We start from the raw sequence: 23,866 nt of genomic DNA, 5'->3' as shown, positions 1-23,866 counted from the left end.
GCCAAACAGAAAGTCCGTTGTTTGCAGCGTCCGTTATTCGAGGCGTACGTTATACAAGGCACCACTGTATATTAAAAAGTGAAACATTATGTATATTGATTTCTAATGCAGTCGAAATTTATATTTATTGAAGTTCTGTTCATTCAATAATATAGCTAGTTATGTCAAACTTTTGTGTGCTATTGTTGAACGTAAATAATTTTTAATCTAATTTTGAGAATGATTGTTTCCCACTAACAATGGACACAGGAAGGATTAAAAGAATTCTCAATAATATAAAAACATTTAGAAATTTTCAATTAAATTATTTTTGTCAATATAATTTAAAACTATTAATTGATGATATTTTCTTTTTTAATTAAAATATTTCTAACAATTAAAAGTTGATGAATAAATTGAATGACTCCATATCAGAGTTGCTATCAATTTTCAATTCTGTATGTACGTACTGACAATTTTTCTAAAAATAACTTCAGAATCATTATTGGCTAACAGTGGAATATCATGTAAAATCTCAAGTAATATATCATAATTTTGATTCAAGTGATCTGTTAAAAGGAGATTCTACTGCAAAATTAAATTAATATTTATTAATTAATTTAGAACAGCGATTCCCAACCCATGGTATGTAATAGGTTGTTTAGGGGGTACAGAAAAAGTTAGTTATTATGGCAGAAAAAATAATATGTTACGTATCACAAATTAATAGTATTAAAAAATTATTAGGAAAAAGTGTTCTTTGCAACAATCACAAACTTTATTATACATTTCAAAATGCAAAAATAGAAATAAAAACTTATGCTGTCGATTGTACAGTGCAGCAGATAAATAAATGTTGCGCAGTCGGTCAATGGTAGTGGGGATACCATTATGTGTGATTAGTGATTATGCTACAGACTTTTGACGGTGGGGTGTGTTACCATTATTATTATTATCTCTCAACAATATCCCCACGTGTTGTTTGAAAAAAGTATTTTTTTGTTTATAAAAAGTATTTTTTATTGTTAACAAGGAAAAAGACCTAGCTAGTTTCTCCAGATTTTCTCTATAAGCTGTAATTTTTTAAATTTTTTATTCAGTATTTTTATTAATTTTTTATTGACAAGACTATGTCTTGTTTATAAAATCGTACTGTCTGCTATGTTACCAGCTTAGAGTACTGTACATGTCAAAAGTTGCAATTTGGCACAAAGTATTAGGTGCCCAAATCATGCACGTATAAAAAAACCAGACTTGTAGGTACTCGGGACCAAGAACTGAGTCAAAATAAAATTTAAAATGGTGACACTCTCTACAAACAGGAGGATTTGCACATGCGTTGCTCGTTGGGAAGTTGGAAATTCCATTGGGGTACGCTAATGAAAAATGGTTGGGAACCACTGATTTAGAAGATTCTGGAAGAAAAGCAGAAAAACTGGTCATGACTAATCATGGTTATATCTAAATCAATAGTTCTGGAAGTGAAGATTGGATGGAAGTCTGGATAGTGTAACTGGTAACATATCTGCATGGTGTGTGACAGTTGTGAGTTTGAGTCCCACTCTGGGCCAATTCTGTTCTTCCAGAACCTTCTAAATTAATTAATAAATATTAATTTAATGTAATTATATAATAATAAATTATATATAATTATATAATATTTAATATAAGCATATATAATAAGACTAATATGCTTAGGGTACTGGGGTATATAAAGTTTCTTTGAGAGAGGACTGATTTTGCTAAGAACTTCAATATATTGGTTCCATCACAAGGTCATTCAAAATAAGACTAGCCAATCACAAACATGACATTGACAAGAAGAAACAAAACACTACCCTAGCCATGTATGCAATGGATAACAATGTGCATGCCTTCTTCAACAAGGCTACGTTGTCAAGAGATCAAAACACTCCAATTCCATCAAGATACTAGAAGCATTGGAAGTATTTAAATCTGACAAAAAGGGCCACTACATAAATTTCAAAGACAAAAAACAACTATCATATGCATGGCAGTCCTTATATGATCATGTGACCAACTATGATGTAACAACATGAAGTAGGGATAGTATAATGAAAAGTTCTCGGTTATATTTATATAATCTTTAAGTGTTTACTTTTTACTTATATATTGTTTGGTACTGTACCTCTATTTACTTTTATATTTACTGTTACTTCTATTTTTATGTATTTTAAGAGTTTATTTTGTTTAATTTTTCAAAAAAGTCATTTTTCTATGTAATCATTCCGTCATTGAATATATAGACCTGAAGAACTCCAATTTCAGATAAAAAATTTGTCGACTAACAAAAGTACTTTAACAAATGCACGTATCTATAAGCCTTTTACTGGTGCGTGTTTCATCACACTAAACAATAAAGTTACAAACGTTTTTGAACTATTACGGTTCTTCTTCAGGTAATGATCCCCTAACAGAATGTGCTTCGATTCAAAGTTGTTAAGAAATACGATCCGGAACGATGACCCAACCCAATGACATCAATATGGACTTGCACGCTACGCTTGTGTATTATCGTAGAGATTTATCTAGTAGGGTCTGCCAGGCCATAGATAGAGCGATTTCATCTTTATAGTTAATGCAATTACACTCTTTAATTGTATTTAGGCATATGTAGATTGCTTCCAGCCATCTGAGATGGTTCATTAACTATAATTGCATTGTCTCGGTTTCCTCAGTTCAGATAGATACTCAAAGTCCCGAAATTCCATAGGTGGTTATCTATATAATAATTTCCCTAATTGTATTAATATTTTAAACCGTTTGACTTTTTGTATGTTTTTTAATTGGTTGATGATTGATTCTATCAACTAATTTGTTGCTTGTTTGATTGTATTAACTTGATTCTTTACATATCGAAAATTAAATAAAGAACAATATGTTAATTTAAGCGTACAGAAACGTTGCTATTGTTCCAGCAAAAATCTTATTTTCACTTTACCGAGTGCCTAGTAGGTAATTTGCAGATTACCTAGATAATCTGCATACTACCTAGGTAATTTGAGAAATAGAACAATTTTAGCAACTTTAACAGATCACCCTAGTTAATCTGCAGATTAGCTAGGTAATGTACACATTAACGACTTTCGAGCTTTAGCGGTAACATATATATTAAAAACTTAAAGACTTAATATGTGACTATTTTTTACTGAAATTACTAGTAAAATATATCAAATTACTGGTATATTTACTGATACATTTTTTTTAAAATGATTAATGGTAAACAGTTGTCTGATAAGATAATTCTTACTGTTTACTAATAAATATAATGGCTTTTAATAAATATAATTGTTATGTTGTGCTTTTGCATAATATATCTTTGTTTCTAGTAGAAAATTTATTAATAATACACTTTACATTTAAGCTTCTTAAATAACATTATATTAAAAAGATTAAAATATTCTGATATTTTAGTAACAGCCCTAATGAATCAAATCCAGTTCATGTGGAAATTACTCCTTCTCAGCCTCAATACTTCGAATATCAGTTTCCTCCTAATGTTGATGTTGTTCTTGTTCATGTCACATCTGATGATGATCAGTGTATGGTGGTTTCAGTACAGGATATTAAAGTAAGTATTTTTTAAAATTTTACTTAAATTTAATGCAGCTTGCTTATATATATATATACACATACATACATTTTTTTCATTGTAATAAATTGAGTTAATATGATGATTACAATTATTTGAAGATCATATTAATAGTAATATTTAAAATCCAGATTTATGTTATAAAAACCCATCAAATATATGTATGCACAGTATATATGTTATGAAAATCTTAAAATATGTAGAAAAGCCTGATATGTGTTTTGGAAAATAATTTTTTTTTTTTCATTTTTAGTTGGCAATGATTTGTATATTTAGAGTTGGGTTGCCATATGTTTCACAATATAGCTTGAACTTCATGCCAAATATCAGATAAGAGGAAGTAAAAAAACACTGAGTGCATCATTAATAGTTTTTTTATTTTCACTAGTATTTTCAACAAACTTATGGTCATCATCATCAGGCAAACAAAAATTTAAAAATAGAATACGATGTTCTAATGTAAGTGGAACACATTTTATTTAAATTAAAAATTATTATGAGCATGCTATAAAGTTCAATTATGCTAGATCTAACATCATGCACCATATGCAAACCCATGTTAAAGGTGTAATAGCTGTTATCATCTTCAATGCAAGTTCTTATAAACATTGAGTTAAACACCATCAATTTGGCAATAGGCAGAGCTGGTTTTTCATGTCGTAAGTTCACACATGTGCATGACATGGTTAGGGAATCTTTATTTCCAAGCACAACACTATGTAACGAGAGAGAGGTATCAGTAGTACAATCGCCATTACTCTATCTAAGACCCCTTTCCATATGCATTTGTCTTGTATTCAGGCAATATAACTTTCTCCTGTCCCTATCTCTGCTACCAAATTTGTGCAGATTCATCTGCAACAATTGGGATTAATTCTTCACCTTTGAAAAATCAGGAAACTGTGCTTTACCATTGGAAAATCCCATAACAGGGATGAACACAAATATGAGGTGCATTTGGGCCACAATGCTTGCTAGCCATTTAGCCGAGCAGCATAATTGACATGGTGAAAGGAAAATGCATAACAGAACTCACAAAAAAGGTGCTCAAACATAACTACAACCCATTATGGACTAAAACAATGCTACTCAGATTCTGCAACTGGAAACTCGTGTTTATATGGGAATCTCTCCTTACAACAACTTTGGAGCCATACATCATTTCCAAGCTTGACCTGCACAGTGTGTGGGTTGCCCTATACAAATGGTTAAATAGTGGCATATGTTTGCTATCACACCTTTTATGTAGATCTATATCCATGAATGCGCTGCATGATGTTACAACACCTAGTTTAATTGAACTTTGTAACATGTTTATAATGGTTTTTTAATTTAAATAAGATGTGTTTCATTTAAATTAGAACATGTAATTTATTTTTAAATTTTTATTTTCCTAATGATGATGATCAGTTTGTTGAAAGCACTAGTGGAAAAAGCTATTAATGACACACTCAGTCTGATTTTACTTCCTCTCATATGTTCCACATTTTGCTTCTGATTCTGATGTTTTATAGCACACAATATTACCTTTAAGAACTTTGAAAACAATAACTATTATTTGTTTAGGGTTTTCTTGAGAAAACTTTCTGCTCTTTTGCATTTCCATTATCCTTTATTTAGACACAAAAAATTAAAATTTTAATTCTAATTGACCAATTTGACTGACATTTGTAAAAAGAATTTGATGGTTTTGATCACTAGTTGGGTTTGCTGTTCTGCTGTACTACTTTAATTGGAATAATTGCATGCACATTATTTATGAAAAAGTTAATTTTGTTAGTAATCAACTACTGGAATATATTCATTAAAAAGGGAAATAGAAGAAAAAAAGAGAGAAATAATTTAAATTAGTAATAACACTGGGAAAAGAATTGCCTGAGTGAATGAAGGGAGATTAAGTTTTATTTTAATGTTGGAAGAGAACAACCCATTCATCAGAGATTTTTTTTATTAGATGCATTGTACTGTATCTTTTTAGATTGTTAGTTATCACATAAATTATAACAAAGAACTTCAGAACATAGACACCATTAGTGACTAATTACATTTGCTGTGCATTATTTGAAATAACTGTTGTACAGGTAGAAGTACTTATATAATTTTAACAATGTGTTTAGATTAATGACTGTATAATTATTTAAACATTGTATAATTTCAATTTTATGTAATTGATTTTAAAAAACAGGCAAAATTCTGGTGCAGAAGTACTGAAAACTTTGACAGAATAAATTATAATACATATATGGGGTCTGTTCAAAAAATAACCAAACTTTTTGAATTAGGCAAAAATGGAGTGCCCTGGTGTTGTGAAGTTTACAACACTACGTCTGTGATAACCAATTGAGTAAGCTGCTTTTTTGGATTGTTAATATCTCATTTCATTCCCACGTTATTGTTTTTTGAGTGAAAGGTGGTTTTTGCAATGTGTGATTTACAGGAGCAATGATGCAATGTGAAGTTTTCATGAAACAATGTGAAGTTTCTTATAAAACTATATGGAAACAATTCAATTTTTGAATCAAGCTTATGGAGGTGATGCTCCAGGTCATACGCTGTGTTACAAATGGTTACCTGATTCAAAAGTGGTCATCAATTAGTTGAAGACGACCCTTGACCAGGAAAACCTTCAACCTCAACTGATGACACTCACATTCAGAAAATTAGAGTTGTGCACTTTGAATTTCTGCCTTGAGGTCAAACAGTCAACCATCAGTACTATGCAGGTGTTTTGAAACAATTGTGTGAAAAAATTTGCAAAAAGAGACCAGAGTTGTGGCAAGACAACTCATGGTGCCTTTACCATGACAAATGCACCAGCTCACTGAGCCTTGTCAATTTGCCAGTTTTGTGCCAAAAATCACATGACTGTCCTTCCCAACTTCTCAACTTACCAGACCTGGCTCCTTGTGATTTTTTTCTTGTTTCCAAAATTAAAATCAGTGCTGAAAGGATGTCATTTTGACACAATTGATGACATTAAAACAAATTTGTCACAAACATTGAAGGACAGTCTGAAGCAAGCTTACCAGGACTGCTTTGCAAAGTGGAAACATTGCTGGGATAAGTGTGTGAATAGGGGAGGGGAGTACTTTGAAGGGGACAAGGACCAATAATCTGTAACTTGAAGAATAAAAATTAAAAAAATAAAGTTGGTTATTTTTTGAACAGACCTTGTAATAAAAATTCTGCTAACACTTTCTAATTTGGAAAAATTCTCACACTATTCTCTTTTTATAATGAAAATTTACTGAACTAATGTTTTAAATAAATATATGAGTATTTTAATTAGAAATGTAAGAGTCAACAAATTATCAGGTTATTGTTTTTATCAGTAAATTATTATTTTTAATCTAGGTTTCATTGACAGATAAATGATGATAAATATATTTGATATACTGTAATTTTGGTCAGATGTTTTTGAACAAGTGGGTGATGCCCATGGATGCTGAATGAACAAAGTGAAGTATGTCACTATGGAGTTTTTTCTGTGTGACTTCAAAAAAAATTGCGATGTTAGACCAATTTAAAAAAATTTTTTTTATTATTATTAGGTTACTTGATTCAGTTAGATTTGTCGTAATGATTGACTTAATGGACAATTCAGATTTCTTATAATATCTTTAATTTGAAATGTGAAATGCATTTTAATTTTAAATAAAAGATATGATAAGTCTGAATTGTCCATTAAGTCAATTGTTATGACAAATCTAGGTGTAAATGGATCAAGTAACCCATAATGATATCAACAGATTCTACTAGATAGGAAGAAATAACAATAATGTGTTTTTTGTTCTGGAATCTGAAATTTTGATGGAGAAAATCTGAAAGAAAAGTTTGTATTTTGTGATTTGAATGAAAATTTTTTTTCAGTTAGTATATGGAGATGCATTTCAAAATGGATCTGAACTTTGTTTGAGAATCGTCATTCAGATATAAGATCAAATTTTATTAATCCTTTGCATAAAAATAAAGGAAAGAAATGAACTAGTGGTTTGAATGATGCCAAGAGTATGTCAATATCAAAATCATCAGAAAAAATATCTACAGTTTTCCAATTTTTGTTTACATGTAAGGCCAGGAACACACATGCATAAAATCTAGCATAAACAGAAAGCGTAAAAATTTTTCTGAAATTTTGGCTGAAACATAATTGAAAAAAGAGTAGATCATTTCTCTACTTTTTATGCCAAAATTCCTCCAATAAAAAGAAGTCTGTTTTGTGACATCAAAGTAGACTCGTGGTTTTTATTCTAACAATGGCGGCAGTGAGGGTTAACTCTTACAATTGTGACGGTCTCGAAAAAGAGAAAAATTAATGAAATAGAGGAGTTTATCGAATCCATTCGATCACATCAGTGTCTTTAAAAAGTGTCATGTATAAAGACACTGTGTTTAGACAAAGTGTATGGACGCCATAGGTACTAAATTTCAAATAACAGATAGGTCCAGTAGAATCAATATATAATATTTAGATCACACGTTCTTTATTTCAATTTGGAATACAAGTCTATTAATTTAAATTTTCTAAATTATAGCAGAGTCAGTGGAGAAAAAATGGAAGGTACAAAGGGATAAGATATATGAGAGAAAAAAAATTAATAAAATGTAGCACTTAAGTGGCAGTGGTATTCTTGATTGTTAAATTTTAGTTTTGGAATTAACGAATTATTAAATCCATGTAAATCACATTCTCAAAATAGTTTCCTAACCTACCAACATCTCTTTTGGCATTTTATAATAAAATTATTTCTTAAAATCATCAATGATTGAGTGGAATACAACCATCAACAAATAACATCAGATAACGATGGTGCCATTTTACTAAATTACATATGATGATGTTACATTTCTGTTTCCTATTCGGCCAGAATTTTTATGGAAGTATGAGTGTTCTGGCATAAAAGTGTAAAACAGAAACTGAACTAAAAGCTGATTTCTGATTCAGTTTTCTGCCACACAATTTTATGCATGTGTGTTCTTGGCCTTACTCATGCAGACCTTGTTTATAAGTAGAACTTATTATACTGATGTAGTTCTGAATTAGCAAAAAGGAGGAGAACTTTGCCAAAAATAAGACAAAATATCTTTATTTCCATATTTATTATTTAATATGTCCTATTTATAAATGACGACTATGTGGATAATATGTAAACAAAATAATGTTCGTTGTGTACAAAAGTTATTTAAATTCATGTGTGATTTGTGTTCTACCAGTAGAACCTGAGGATGGCCTTTGTAAAGGTTGAAAACGTTTGTTTTTTAATAAATGTTTTTATTCCTCTCACTGAATTTTAGTTTTGGAAGTGCTTTTATATACATAGGTAGGCCATCATTTAGCCATGGAAAGTTATATGTAGTGCTGTTGAGATTCAGATCAAAGGCCAGTATTGGAATTCAAAATGAAAGTGAAATTAAAAAGTATTGTTTGGAAAGAAGATTTTTAAAATTGTTTTATCAAAATTATTATTATTATTGAAATTTTTGATGCAAATAGTCTATTTTGGGAATGAGAGAGTGAAGCTGTTGTGGGAATGGGTAAGTGAAGTGAAGTGATCAGGAACTGGGCTGTCTATGGTGACCAGGAGGTAAAGCTCCTAGTAAATAAATAAAATGATTATATAAAATATTTAAATAATACAAATACATATCTAATGCATAAATAAATATCAATGATTATACAATACATATACACGCTTGTCTAACCTAACTCCTCTCTGTATCATATACCCTTATGTATACATTAATAAATATGCTTTTGGTTTTGGCTTGAACTGCATCTTACTAGATACTTCTATGTCATCAGCAAACAGTTTGCATCCATATAATTTATACATTGGTAATTTCTGGCATGCTGGTAGATGGTTATTTTCTCAATTATTCTTCTTTTCCTTGGATTTCTGACAGTAGAAAAGAGTTTAGCATTCTTAAATTGTGGACATTTGCTGATACTGAGGATAGCACTGCAAACACTATGTTGTATTTTGTGTTTTTAACATCATACTCATGTTTTTTACTCTTTTGGGGAATTGCACACTGTGTACTTCTGTAGTAGCTGTTGCACTTTCATCATCTAACATGATTGGGATTTCATAGACTCTTGTTTAGGTCAATAGAGTCCTTCACAATTTGTAGAATGCCATTTTATGAGATCAGAAAATGGCATTCTACAAATGCCAGACAACAGCTGAAAATGTTAGAACTAATAAACATCATATGCTGTTTAAGATTCTGTGTAATATACTGGAAATTAGTCATAAAATAAAAATGACAAATCTTATTTATTTCTACACTTAGTTTACATAATTGGAATAGTTCATAAACACTAGAAATTGAATTATGGAGTGTGGCATGAAAGCAATGTCATCTTTAGTTTCAATTTTATTAATTATTATTTTTGAATTAAATTTAAGAAATTTTTAATAAAAATTAAATAAAATTATTGAACTTAATTCCTAAATTATTGTAATTATTAGTTTATGTCAGAATGAGATAGTGATCTGTCTGTCTGTCTGTCTTTAGCAAAAATTATTTTATATTAATTCTTGATAGTTAGCCAAACTATAGTCCAAATAATCTGGAAATTAATATGATGATTATAAAATATGTGGACTTTGTTGCTAAAGTATATCTACAATAATTTGTTAACAGAATTGAAACAGAAAAAGCAATATTTTAATGCTTGAGATGCAACTTCTAAACTGCATATCAGTAATTATCTTGCTTTTGATTGCCATACCAGAGGCATGGGTTTATGATAGGATAGGTTAGATGAAGGTTTATTCTCGTTCTTGCAGTTTTCTGTCAGATATATGCTTTCGTGAGTTATAAATTATGCCACCACAGGTTATTCACATAAAATTACAGTACTTTATGTACAGTAAAGTTTCAATAGAAATTATTTTTACATTTTAAGATAAATTTTCTAGAAATAAAATATACTTTCAATTGAAAGAATGTTTACTTTTTTCCTTAGTGTCCAATATTTGATTTAGACCGAAATATAGAATTTCGTGGATTGTATCAAACAATGTCAAGACAAGCAGGTATAACTGTGCAGGTAAGTGTAGTGTTTTAATGATCTTAATCAAATATGAAATGAAATTAAGGAGTTGCAGTGTTTTGGTATTGATGAGCCATTTTTTTTAGATTGAAATTGTGTAGCATGCAGCCTGGTAACAAAAAATGACAAATATTAATTTTTGACTCCTTAATTTTGTTTTTCAAATTTATTAATATATCAAACTAACTTTAAAGGAATTAGGAATTATACATTGAACATTTTTGAAGCTTTTTACTTCCTTTTCAGAATTAGTTTGAAATAATATTATTTTCCATTTACATTTGAATGCAACATGAAATTGGAATGTGTGTTGTAACATTCTGATAAGTAGGAGTTTTTAAAGAATTATAGATTTATAAAAAGAGGTGTTTAGTTTTTTTTTTTAACAGCCAAATCCATAGGTCTATTGCTGGTCCTACCTGCTTTTGATTTACTTTGTTCATGTGGGCAGTAGCAATGTGCATCTTTTTCATTGCTCAAAGTGTCAGCATTTTTTTTCACAAGTGTAAGTTTTTGAGCCTACTCCCATTTAATTTCAGTATTTTTGTTTACTGCTTAATCTGTAAGAATTGTAGTTTATGTAATTTTGATTACCATATATCCATTTAATGTTTTTTGAGATGAGTGTCTAGTGTCCAAAATGTATTGTCTATGTACTTTCTTTTGTGTATTTTGTCTAATGTGTATTTTTTATATCTTGGATTCTTTTGTTGGTGAAATGGAGATAATTTCCAATTTATTATTATAATATTGGCATTACTGGGAGGTATGTATTGTCTAATTATCTGTGCATGTTCTATGATTTTCATATATTTAAACTTTTCATACTGCTTTTTTTTTATGTTCATTTTAAAGTATTAGTACTTTGTAATTTGAAGTTTTGTCGTTTTGAAAATTTTTTGTATCCCTTTTATTTCACATTTAATTTAATGACAAAAATCCAAATAATGAATATTTTTTGACAAGACTATGTCTTGTTTATAAAATCATACTGCCCAATATTCTTACCAGCATAGAGGTATGAAGGAGTATATGTTGAGAGTTGATATTTGGCACAGAGTATTAGGTGCCCAAATCATTTGAGCATAAAAAATCCAGACTCGTAGGTAGTCAGGGGACCGAGAATCGAGTAAAAATAAAACAGAAAATGGCAATCCTCTTCTACAAACAGGTAAAACAGCCACCTCACCCCACCAAAGTCAGATAGGGGAGAGTACCACCCACAGTCATTCTAAGAAGTAAACTCTGACCTTAGGACTGAACACATAGTTTCTTCTATGTTAAATAAAATTTGTAATCTAATTTTGTAAATTTGGGAGTGCTTCAAATATGAAGTTGAAACGGTTTTATGTCGTTACAAGTGGGTTTTTTTAACATTATCTAGTATAGTAAAATCATGGGACTGATAAAAATTTAATGTTATATTAGGGTTGTCGTTACATCCGATGACATTATAATCGGGTTAAACTGTATATTGTTTGTGCAAAATAATAAAATAATTTTGGACGATACAATAGCTACGATTATTTTTTCAAAAACGGAAATTTTTGTTACGCGTCGACAAAAATTCAACCTGGGCCAATATGCAACGGAGAGAAATTTCAAAATTGGATAGGTTAATTCCATTGAAAATGCATCATGGATGACCTTGTTGTCATTGCCGGCAAAGATTGAATGGTCGTGCCCAAAAGCAGCGATACCAAAGAAGATTGGAGAATGAGAACGAGACCCACCTTGAGCATCAAAGTGATTCTGCTTAGTAGTGAGTCTCTGAGACAGTCTTGTCCCAAACACGGTTTTGCCGTTTTACTTGTTTGCTATACACTCTTAGGCTGTTCACTCAATTGCTATGAAACTCGGCAGTTAGGTTTATGTACTTCTAACTTAGATAATGTCATACATTCCACCCCAAAATATATATTAAATTTCTATATATCAATTAATTTTTATCTACATTTGATTTGCTAATTTACACACAGTGCCATCTATTGGCAAAATTTAACAAAATAATAAACTAAATATAATTCTTATAAAAAAGGATATATTTTAAAAAAATTATATATTATATAATACAGCTTGATCCTCATGCCAAATGTTAAATAGTGGGAAGGAAAAACTCGCTGAGTACGGCATTATTAATAGTTTTTTATATTGCTAACATTTTCAATGAATCTATATTTGTCATCGTCAGGTGAATGAAAATTGGACACAAAAATTCTAACGTGAATGGAACACACATTTAAATTTAAAATTTTTGAATTAAAAATCTTTATGAGCAAGCTACAAACTTCAATTATGTTCAATATTATGATGTGATGTGGCACATGCTTGGATTCAGATCCAGGTTAATGGTGTGACAGTTCATATAAATCACTGTTTAATCATTTATATAGGGTGACCCATATGTTAGGCAGGTCAAGTGTGGGAGTGTTGCACTGTTCTGTGCTTATTGTGAGGTTCATATAAAGATGAATTTTCGGTTGCCACAGTATCTGAGTAGTGTTGTTTGAGCTCAAACTTCTTGTAGTTCCTATGTTAAAGAAAGTCAATGGCCCGACCAATCAACAACAAGACTATCGATTCAGAAGTCAGTGGTGTCGAGGTTGCCTTGCATCATGATATGAATTATTAATGACATTGCTATTTAAATTACATTTCAATATACATGCAGGAAATATCCATCCACGTTTTTGATTTTTGGTATGTGCCACAGTTGAATTTAAATCAAATTAATTAATAAAAATCATGTTAATTGACATTCTCGTAATATAAATGGCATTCAAATATGTTTAAGTTAAGTTAAATGACAAAAATTTATTAATATATTAATATAAATTATATTAATAATAATAATTAATACTAGGTAGCCAGTTAATTATAACTAAAAATAATAATTAAAACTGGTCTTAAATAAAAATAAAATAAATTAATTGAAATTAAATCAATTGAAACATAATATTTTGGAAAGTGTGGATAAAGTACTTGCTGCCCATTTTGATTGATTTGGTTATATTTCATTTTGGCAGTCAGAGTTAAGTCTCTATTTATAGCCCTTCTTTGTAAAGTGTTAGTTTTGGTTTTGGTTGGCAGTGACAGAATATTTTGCTTTTAATATACATAGAATAAATATATAGATATAGAATAGATACAGATGAAATAATATATTGCCTTTATAGGTATTTTTATGCATGAAATACAGCTAAAAATATAAAAAAATGTTTTGTTTTGGGGTAGGGAATGGATTAATTCATTTTATATTATTTCTTACAGGAAAATTTGTTTTAGATTTAGAAGAACTTTTAGGAACAAATTAAGTTCAAAACCACAGGTTTGACTGTAGTTATTTCTTTGGGTTGTAAAGGTAATTTACAGTTTGATTTGAGAAACTCTGGTAAAGTTTTTGTTTAGTTTATCATGTGAAAATTAACATTGTGACAATGGTATTTTGCCAGGGCAACTCACTTTATTGGTGTTAGTTTTAAAGCAGGTCAACTGTATTTCTAAAAATATATCCATTTACATAGTGCATACAGTAAGGAAGATAAAATATTAAAATTATATGATAGTTTGTTTATTAGATTAGAAAATATTACAGTCAAACCTTGCTTAATGAGCATAATTCATTCTAGAATCTTACTCATAATGCAGAACACTCGTTAAGCAAAACAATTTTTCCCATATAAATTAATGTAAAATACGATAATGCGTTCCATGTTGGAAAAAATACTCAAATATTTTATGTATAATGTTTATTCAAAGAAAATTATTCAATATACATTGTTAAGGAGCATGAATCACCATCATCTTTTCTTCTAGCGCTGAATGAACCAACCTGGAATGCAAATTCGATTTGCAGAAAACAAAAAAAAATCGCAGATAATATGTGTGATAAACATGTCAGACAATATACCAAATTCTTGGGCTATGTAAAGGCTATAATTAAATATTTGAAATTAATTAATTTGACTAGAGGTAGGCAGTTATGCTGCCATCTCATATTAAATTTAATAATTATAAATAAATACGTTTTAATTTAGACAATTCTAAAATTTAATTTGTAATTGGTTATTAAATATAATATGAGATAGCAGCACAATTGCCTACCTCTAGTCAAATTGTTTAATTTCTAATATTTAATTATAGTCTCTACATAGCCCAAGAATTTGGCATATCATTTGGCGTATAAATATAAATATCAATTGAAACCCGATATCTTAAGCAAATATCATTTATCCAGAATTTAGCCCGATCATTTACGGCAGTTGTAGGTGTATTTGTTTGATGTATTTATTATATACCAGGCTATAGTTGTTGATGTTTATACATAATGTGTGTGTGTGTGAACACAAGTTTGAAAAAATGTGTGATCACTAGCAATACTAAGATACTAATGGAACAAGTGCTAAACACAGACTGATGGAGAATCTAGGACTTCCCCTCTCCTTGTCACTTGTTATGCAAAACATTGCTCATTAAGCAACTCATTGTTTTTACAATTTGCTTTGCTTGTTATGCAAATTACTTGTTATGTGAGGTGCTCATTCAGCAAGGTTCCACTGTATAGCTATGGATATACTGTATATGGAAGTAGAAATGTCATATTTTTATCTTTGCTTTGAAAGTTCTATTTTATTTTATTATAATTGACAGTTATCATATTCAGCCTGATAGAGTTGTAGAAAACATGTATTAAAAACTTAACTGAACATATGGATGACACCTGTGACCATTTGGTTGATGCTTCTGTAGGAATACCAGAGTAAGAGAGAGATTGGGAGATTTTTTTGAGGGAGAAGAATTGAAACTCCACATGTGAAAGCTTTAGTGCTATACATGTGAGACAAAGAAATTTTGAGAACAAAGAATATCATCTACTCTTAGAAGTGAGATACTCAAAGGTTATGACATATTATCTTGCATTTGTGTTCTGTCTTTTTCATCAGTGTTTGAGTTAGTATTGAGAGTTTGTGCACAAAATATGAAGCTGGGGTAAATTTTGAGTTCTGTTTAGAAAGATAGTTGTTACAAGACTTTGAGGAAGGTTCTTCTTTTACTGTTCTCCTAAAAGAACTTTGACTATAAGAAATATTTTAATCTAGACTATGTAAAGAATTTTAAAATGTCAAACAAAGAAAATACTAACTTAGTTTTTTCCTAGTTGTCTTCAAAATGGATAAATAATTTACTAAATACAAATGATGCATCATTTCTATCAGTAGCAACAGCAAGTGCAATAGCATCCAAGCTAATACAGCTGAACTTGGTTATAATGAGCATTAGGGATCTGGCAAGATTTCCTCATTATAATCATTATACTCATTATTTTTGTGAAGAGCAAAAACTAGGGGAGAATAGGCAGCTGCTTTGGGTGCAAACATGTAGGGGCACCCCACGAGCAGTAAAATTTGTATCTATGCCACTGATTAGTAAAATCTGTCTATTAATTTTTTTATTCTAAAAAAATTATGTAAAAACATTATATAATTATTAATAAAAATACAGTATAAACTATGGTATAATTAATATTAAACAATTTGTTTTTGTAATTAACGATAATAATAATAATAATTAATAATATGCCCGATTTCAGTAAATCTTTTTATCTACAAATCTTAAAATTGATGATTGCTTTATTTTTCCATAATGTCAGTACAGTTGAAGATAACATATAAAACTTTCTTACACACTTTTATGTTTTTAGTACCATGTTCTAACTAGTGAATAATTTCTAATTTTTTGTAAATTGAGAGAAATTTTCTTTTCTTCATAGACAACTTTCTCATAGAATGGTTTGTTTTTAACTAGAATATATTGTAATTTTACAATCGTTGTGATGATTAGGTAAATTGACAAGTAAGGCCAGAAGCTATTCAAGAAAAAGGAGGATGGTCTCCAAAAAGAAAGGTAAGTGATGAATAGGCCTGTAATCGATGCAAGTCTTGAAACTAATTATTCAGTGGTAATAAAACTAAGTAACCCTATCAGTTTTATACCTTTCCAGAATTCAGTATTGCATTTCTTCCTACTTGAACGATTAAGAATATTTGTATGTTTGCATAATTACTGAAAATATGCTCAGTATATCCATGGAGTACACTTGTTATAACCGTGAGAAAATGTATGGAAGTATGCATAAATTAAAATGGTTACGACATTTTGCCCATTATAACTGTACTCATTCATGTTCATTATAACCGAGTTTGACTGTACTTAAGCTAGTCTAGATCCATTTCATGGAATGAAAAGTGATGTATCTTTAGCTTTCTGATTGGTCAATTTCTTGTATCCAGGTAGATAACAGACCATTTTGGACTACAAAGGGTCAAATTCAACACTGTATTTTATTTGATCAAAGAAAGTTAATTGCACCTTGAAATGCCTGCTTGTATTTAACTATTGTTTTTGAATTCTTGTAAGTCTGACACACGAAAGGAGATCTAGTGCAGAGATTAAGGTTATTTAAAACTTTTTTTCCTCTCAATGAATAATTTTATTCTTTCCCATTTTTATTTAGTTGTTGTTCTAGTTTTTATGAGCATTAGAATCAAAGCTTGATCCCTTGATTTGACACTTTTATTAAATTTTTAACATGTGAGCTTGAGTCTTGTTTGGCCCTCACATATCTATATTTAGCAATGATTTCATGAATATTGCCAAATTAAACCAAAATCCAATAAAAAAAAATGTAATGTTTAACAAAAGCTAATGTTTTCAACAGTTTTTGGCTATCATCATCAGGTTGTGTGTTAGTGTTCAAGTGTAGGACATAACATCAAACATCAATCGTAAAATGATGGCAAAGGGCTGTCTGGTTAGTTGTTGCTATAATGATGTAGAAAAATTAAAACAGAACCTCAAATAAAGATCCCAGGCCTGATGTAGGGTGTTTGTATCTTTTAAATTAATCATTAAAGCTTTATATTTCAAGGTGTATATTACTATTATTTTTAAAGATACAAACACTTTACATCAGGCATCTTTGAATTCCCATTTTAATTTTTCTTCATCACTTTAGCAATGCCCCAATCACAGTCCATCATCATCATTTAAAGATCAATGTTTGATGTTATGTTCTGTTTTGAACACTGTAGCACAACCTGATGATGATAGCTGAAAGCTGTTGAAACCAGTTGTTTTTTTTTTATAAATATTATGATTTTGATGGTGTTTTATAATTTATCCAGTTTTTGTGGTGGTTATATTATAGTAATGTTTTCACATAAGTTTACAATATTGAAAATGGATTATTAATGCTTACATTGCAAAGAAACTTTGTTTTGATTTCCTTTTTCTCAATCTTAAGCCTGACATTTTGCAATTAGTAATCAATTATTTTTATTATTATTCAAGGTTGCTTGTTTTGGAATAATAAAATAAAATATATGCAGTGGTTTCCTATTGTTCTGTTTTTTTTTTTTTTGTTATAGCTGATTTCTAACAAATAGATTTTTTTTCGAAAAGTAATTTACTATTTTATAGTTTTTAATTCATTACAAGGGTAGGCTGAAATGTAATGCACACATGCTTGTAGAACATGAACAAAAGCAAATATCAAGATTGTGAAAAAAGTACATTAAAGTACAATTCTTAAGCTTCAAAATCATATATTTATTTTTTAACATAGTCACCGTTAAGGCTAACACATTTCTCCCAACGTGTAACAAGTTTTTTCATTTCGTCACTGAATAAGTCTTCTGACTTTTCTCGAATTCAGCAGTGGATGAGCATTGTCATGTTGCAAGATTATTGGCGCCAGGTGATTATTTGATGTGTTAGAGGCAGCCTGGCGCCAATAATCTTACAACATGACAATGCTCGTCCACACACCTAGCACGCAACTGGAGAGGCTCTGTGAAACCTGAAGTTTGAACTGATTCCATGCCCTCCTTATTTCCCCAATCTTTCGTCTTGCAATTTTTATTTTTTTTCCTCTACTCAGGAGAGACCTCAAGGGTAATTATTACACCTCGGACGGTGAGGTAAAGGCAGCTGTCAAGTCCTGGATTCGAGAAAAATCAGAAGACTTTTTCAGTGACGGAATGAAAAAACTTGTTACACGTTGGGAGAAATGTGTTAGCCTTAACGGTGACTATGTTAAAAAATAAATATATGATTTTGAAGCTTAAGAATTGTACTTTAATGTACTTTTTGCCCGATCTTGATATTTGCTTTTGTTCGTGTTCTACAAGCATGTGTGCATTACGTTTCAGCCTACCATTGTATATACATGTTTGGGTATTGAAGAATAAAATAAAAATGATGCTAATATGTATGCATAGGCAAGGCTATTGGAAATTATTATGAATTTTAGTGGTTTACTTGTATGTAATTGAATATGACAAAATAATAATAATGTTCAAACAGTTTTTAAAATTGTTAAAAAATAAATAAATAAAATAAACTGTTAATGAACCATTTAAGTTAACCATTCAAGTATTCTAGTAATTCATTAGCATTACTAGAATACGTGAATGCATTAACATTGCATTCAAATAATCTTTACAAATTAAAAAAAATAATTCTGCGATGACTGAGGAGAAAAATAAACAATGGTACAATTATACATCAAAGACACACTTTCTTTATTCTCAGGAATTGTCAGATACAAACAAATCTTCCCTCTGCATAAACTGCTGACTTAATACTTGAATGGTCTCTTAAGTATATAACAAGTGAAACATTTAAATTTGAAATGGACAAAAAGCTTAAAACATGCTTTTGTAAAGTTTTCATTTGTATTTTTAAATTAAATTAATTTTGTTATTATGAACTGTTAATTTTAACATAGAAACAATATTTAAATTATTTTATAATTAATTACATTTTTAAGCGAAAAGAATTTCAAGAAGGAAGATTTTATGTTGTACTTCTGTTGAAACCAACCAATGCTGATTGTTTAGGAGTGTCTTTAAATCATCCAGGTATTTTTTAATTATTTTTTTATGTATGATGCAATTTTATTATAGTATATATGAAAAAAATAGATTAAAAATGTCTAGGTTAACAACTGCTATTATACAACTGGTTAATATTAGACAAAAATAATATTGAGTGGGGAGGGTGGTGATTAAGTGATAGGAGTCCAATAAAGAATTTATATACGTCATTTACAAAACACACAGATTTAATATATAAATGACAAAACAGTACACAGTCTATGACTAATACAAAGAAATATTCTATTCCTGAATTAACCGAATGCCTCCTAACTTTAAATCTAGAAACTGAGAGAGAGAGTTTACATAATTAAAAAATAATACCTCTAGCTATTCAGTCTGGTCAATATGGACTGGGTTGTTAGTTATGGACCTCAGCTACGTTGATGGCAGGTTCTAGGCCCATCTCTTCCTGTGAACTGCTGCCTCGAAAAGTGGGAATATGCCCTTTTTTATTCATATATTCCTCCAATCAAATTTCACAATTTGAATCATCTGATGGGATGAGATGATGTGTCACTCTGTTAGATGGTGTGAGAAAATTAAGATAAGATACAATCGAAGGAAGTTTAATTTCCCCTTTTTCCATAAAAGTAAAAAGTGTCATCAGTTTTTGACAGGATGTGGCTTTAAATTTGTGACTTTTATCACATTGATTAAACAAAAATATTAATAAATTTTATCAATCTTTCGTTTTAAAAACCTCAATAAAATAAAGATTTAGGTATTAGAAATTTATCCTATGAATAAATGGCCTGTCTAGATCTCCACATCATCTGTGCCATCAAGCACATTCTACGTTGAACACTTTTTAAACTCACTAGCGATGACTTCTCTAGAAATACTTTTTCATACTTACAAAAGTTTGTGGAAACTTATCTATGGAAGTTTCTGGCAATATTTTTCCAAACTTTCAACTATGTCTGTAAAAGGTGTCACCTACTTTATTGACTGAATTAATGACACCAATTCTAAGCAAAAGGACATTTTTTGAACCACAAAAATTCAAAGAAAGGTTGACTTGCAATCAGGTAAGTACAGTAATTAAAAAGTTGGAAAAGCAATAGCATATGTGCATAGTAAGTCAAATGCTGTTTTACTTTGTCAATGTGCCATACTATAAGGGATGTGCAGGTGAGGGAATTTGTACAAAGTTGGTCAGGGAAAGTCATGGAAGTGCTTCCTTATATGCCTTTGTGCAATGTTTTGCTTTGTTAATAATATCTTTTGTTATGGTACAATGTACTCAGGACAGTTGCTATCAGCCAATTTATTGACTTTCACTGCAATTATTATGGACAATGATTTTTCTAGTTGTGATTTATTTACATGTGTCTTTTTCTTACCATACTATCTTTTCCTTAAGCTTTTTGGTGCACATTTACACATACACATTTATATATACAGTAAGACCCGCTTAATGTGGGAGATACATTTCTAGATGACAAAGTGCTAAACAAAACAGCATTAAATGAGGTCATTTTAACACAGAGTAAATAGGGAAAGTGGAACACGCAACCAAAAATAAACAGATTTTAAAGTTATTTTTATATTAATATTAATTTGTATAATAATATATGTTAAATAACACAAATATATGCACGCAGAAATGTAAAGTTAATTTTTTGTGATGAAGGTCTTGGCTTTCCTGAAATTCTTGTTTTTTGCAATAAAGTTGTGTAGTTTCTTTTGTAATTTTTTTTCCTTAAGCAAATATTGGTAGCAGAAGATTGCATCCAAAATGCCTCATTTTGCTTTTGTACTCCTTTCAAAATCTGGATCATTCACTACAATTTGATCAACGATTTTGGTTATCATTATCAAACTTTTACTAAGGAAATCTGTAGAGAAATTCTTTGGGTTTTTTGTTTACAGAATTACTTCAGTTCTGCATGAATTCCTTGTTCTGCCAGTTCTTGAAGGTCGTCGTCGGTGAGAATCTTACCAAAGATGGTTGGTAAGGCTCTCACAAGTAATCTGCACTAACTCCTCAATATCCTGCTTGTCTACATCTCCTAGTTCTGCTGTATCAATTAGGTTAACCAAATTGTCAACCTAATGATATAACCAGTGGTAATATTCAAAATATTTAACAAAGGATTTGCTAACAGAAAATTTTTCCTTGACAATTTTTTTTTTTTTGTTTAAATAGTGCATTAGCAACATTAGCTCAAAAACTGACCTTAAGATACCCATATAAATAAAAATGATATATATTACACATGATGATAAAACTGACATAACTACGTGGTAAGTCACGAACACTGACAAACAAAATGGAAGTTTTGGTTAGAAATAAATACAATACTTTTTCTTGCGATATATCTAATAATAGACAGATGTCACTGTCTCTCGAAATACAATATCTTTTTATTTCGTTGTCGATAGCCCGACATGTGTTCTGCAGCCATCTTGTATTTTCTCGCGCGTGTGGGATTGTGGGATCTCTCTTATGACTGGACCTAGTTTCAAGAACTCTCTTGAGTCGATCATGATTGAACCTTGTTTCAGTCAAGATTGAAACAGTCGAGGGAAGTTGCACCAAGGCGAACAGGGTATTAAGGCTCTAGTTTAGTAGTGTTACAGAGTATAATATGTATATTTTAATATATTTTTTAATTAATTAAAAGAAGCAAAACCACTGAGAAATGTTACATGTGTTTAACAAGGTTTGGAAAGCTTTGAAAATGTTAACAAGGTTTGGAAAGCTTTGAAAATGTTGGCCAAACCTGTGTGATGCTGCTGAATATCACCACTGGATATAGTGATAGGCTCTTGTTGAGAATTCTTGGATACCTTCAGCCATAACTTCTTCCACACTCCGTTCATGCATTTATCAGTTAATTCTTGCCAAGCAAAGTTGATATTGCCTATGGCATCCATAATGTTATATTTTTTCAAAAATTGCACAAAACAAACATAGATTAAGGGACATACAGCACAACGATGAATTGCCACCTTTTGCTGATTGGTTCATGTTTGTGAATAATTGTATTATATATGAATCAATCAAATGCTGCGATAATTTGAATCAGCGTAAATTTTGAGCTTTTGTTTTAGGCTTCAAACAGACCATGCTATATCGAATCAGTGTTAATTGAAGCAGCATTAAGCGTGGTCTTACTGTATCATCCTTAGTTTCTCTCTATCAGTTTATTGCTAATTTGTTTTTTCATGTTTGGCTTGTGTTGAAAGATTTTATTTAATTTCTTGATGATTTTTACATACTTTTGCATTAGCCTAGTATTAATAAATTTTCTTGTGAGAAGAGTGAGAAATGCATTGTGTAATTCTGTGACTGTTTCATCTTCAGAAGAGTTGTGATATTATCTCACTATTATTACTTAATAGATGGGTTGTCTTACACTTATTTCTATGCCATATGAGGTCAAAACATAGCCACAGAAAGTATTATTATTTTGTTTATATGCTGGTGGTATGTGTGTGTGTGTATATGTATATATATATCTGTATTTAAGAATTTCCTGATTATGTGACATGTTTTGTATGGCTACTTTCAGTAATGTGATATACAATCAACCCCTTATAACACGGGTTCCTATAGTTCGGATTCCTATATCACGGCGAAAAAATTGCGACAGTATTTGTACAAACACGCTAAAAAAACTCATCTAATTCGGTAAAACATCCACTATTGGTCGAATCTAGACCAATAGTGGATATTGTACAAACTGTTGAGTTTAAACAGGCAGCGAAACTGCTAAAAGCCATTTATTATTTAACGGCCATAAAAATTATATTTGTATTAATGATTTCTCCAAAGTTCAGCAAATTTTTTGCAAAAAAAATAATTTATCAGGAAGCACGTGAGCATCATTTGATGACAAGCTCCATGACAAAAACAAGCTTAAGCAATGGCGTAGTCAAACGGTGCATGCTCGGTAAGTAATCCTACAATTTTTTGTTTATAGCATAGTTTATATGGATTATTCCCAAAAAATTATACATATTTTGGAAATGTTGAGTCGAATTAGTCTAGAATAGATTAATTTTATGGAAGAAAACAGCCGTAGTCCGTAAACTGCATACATGCTGGGCTGTGATTGGCTAATGTATTCAAGGACTCTTAGAACATCAATTTCATAAAGAATGGAACATATATACCATGTTATAGGGGGTCAACTGTATATGTGTTATTGTTAATGCTAAATGTTTCCAGATTTATATAATGTATGTGGTGTGAAGTCTGTGCAAGAGAAAACTACAATGTAAATACTAACAATAAAGCAACTATAAAAATCTACAACAAAGCAAAAT

General features: G+C 30.2%; 1 protein-coding gene across 7 annotated transcripts in view; it reads left to right on the top strand.

Moving 5' to 3' along the window:
• Nucleotides 1–23,866, top strand: part of LOC111628337 (SID1 transmembrane family member 1-like) — a 128,283-nt gene that overhangs the window by 34,582 nt on the left and 69,835 nt on the right. For all 7 annotated transcript variants that reach the window (XM_023372102.1, XM_023372105.1, XM_023372101.1 and 4 more), the window contains exons 4-6: nt 3,415–3,571; nt 10,566–10,649; nt 19,483–19,573. In XM_023372102.1, coding sequence (XP_023227870.1) covers nt 3,415–3,571; nt 10,566–10,649; nt 19,483–19,573 — 332 coding nt within the window. The remainder of the gene's footprint in view (nt 1–3,414; nt 3,572–10,565; nt 10,650–19,482; nt 19,574–23,866) is intronic.

Source organism: Centruroides sculpturatus, unplaced genomic scaffold, assembly GCF_000671375.1.
Source record: "Centruroides sculpturatus isolate CEXI.00-Female unplaced genomic scaffold, Cexi_2.0 scaffold489, whole genome shotgun sequence".
Classification (NCBI taxonomy): Eukaryota; Metazoa; Arthropoda; class Arachnida; order Scorpiones; family Buthidae; genus Centruroides; species Centruroides sculpturatus.
The sequence above is the reverse complement of the archived record's forward strand: the minus strand, read 5'-3'. Positions and strand labels throughout refer to the sequence as shown.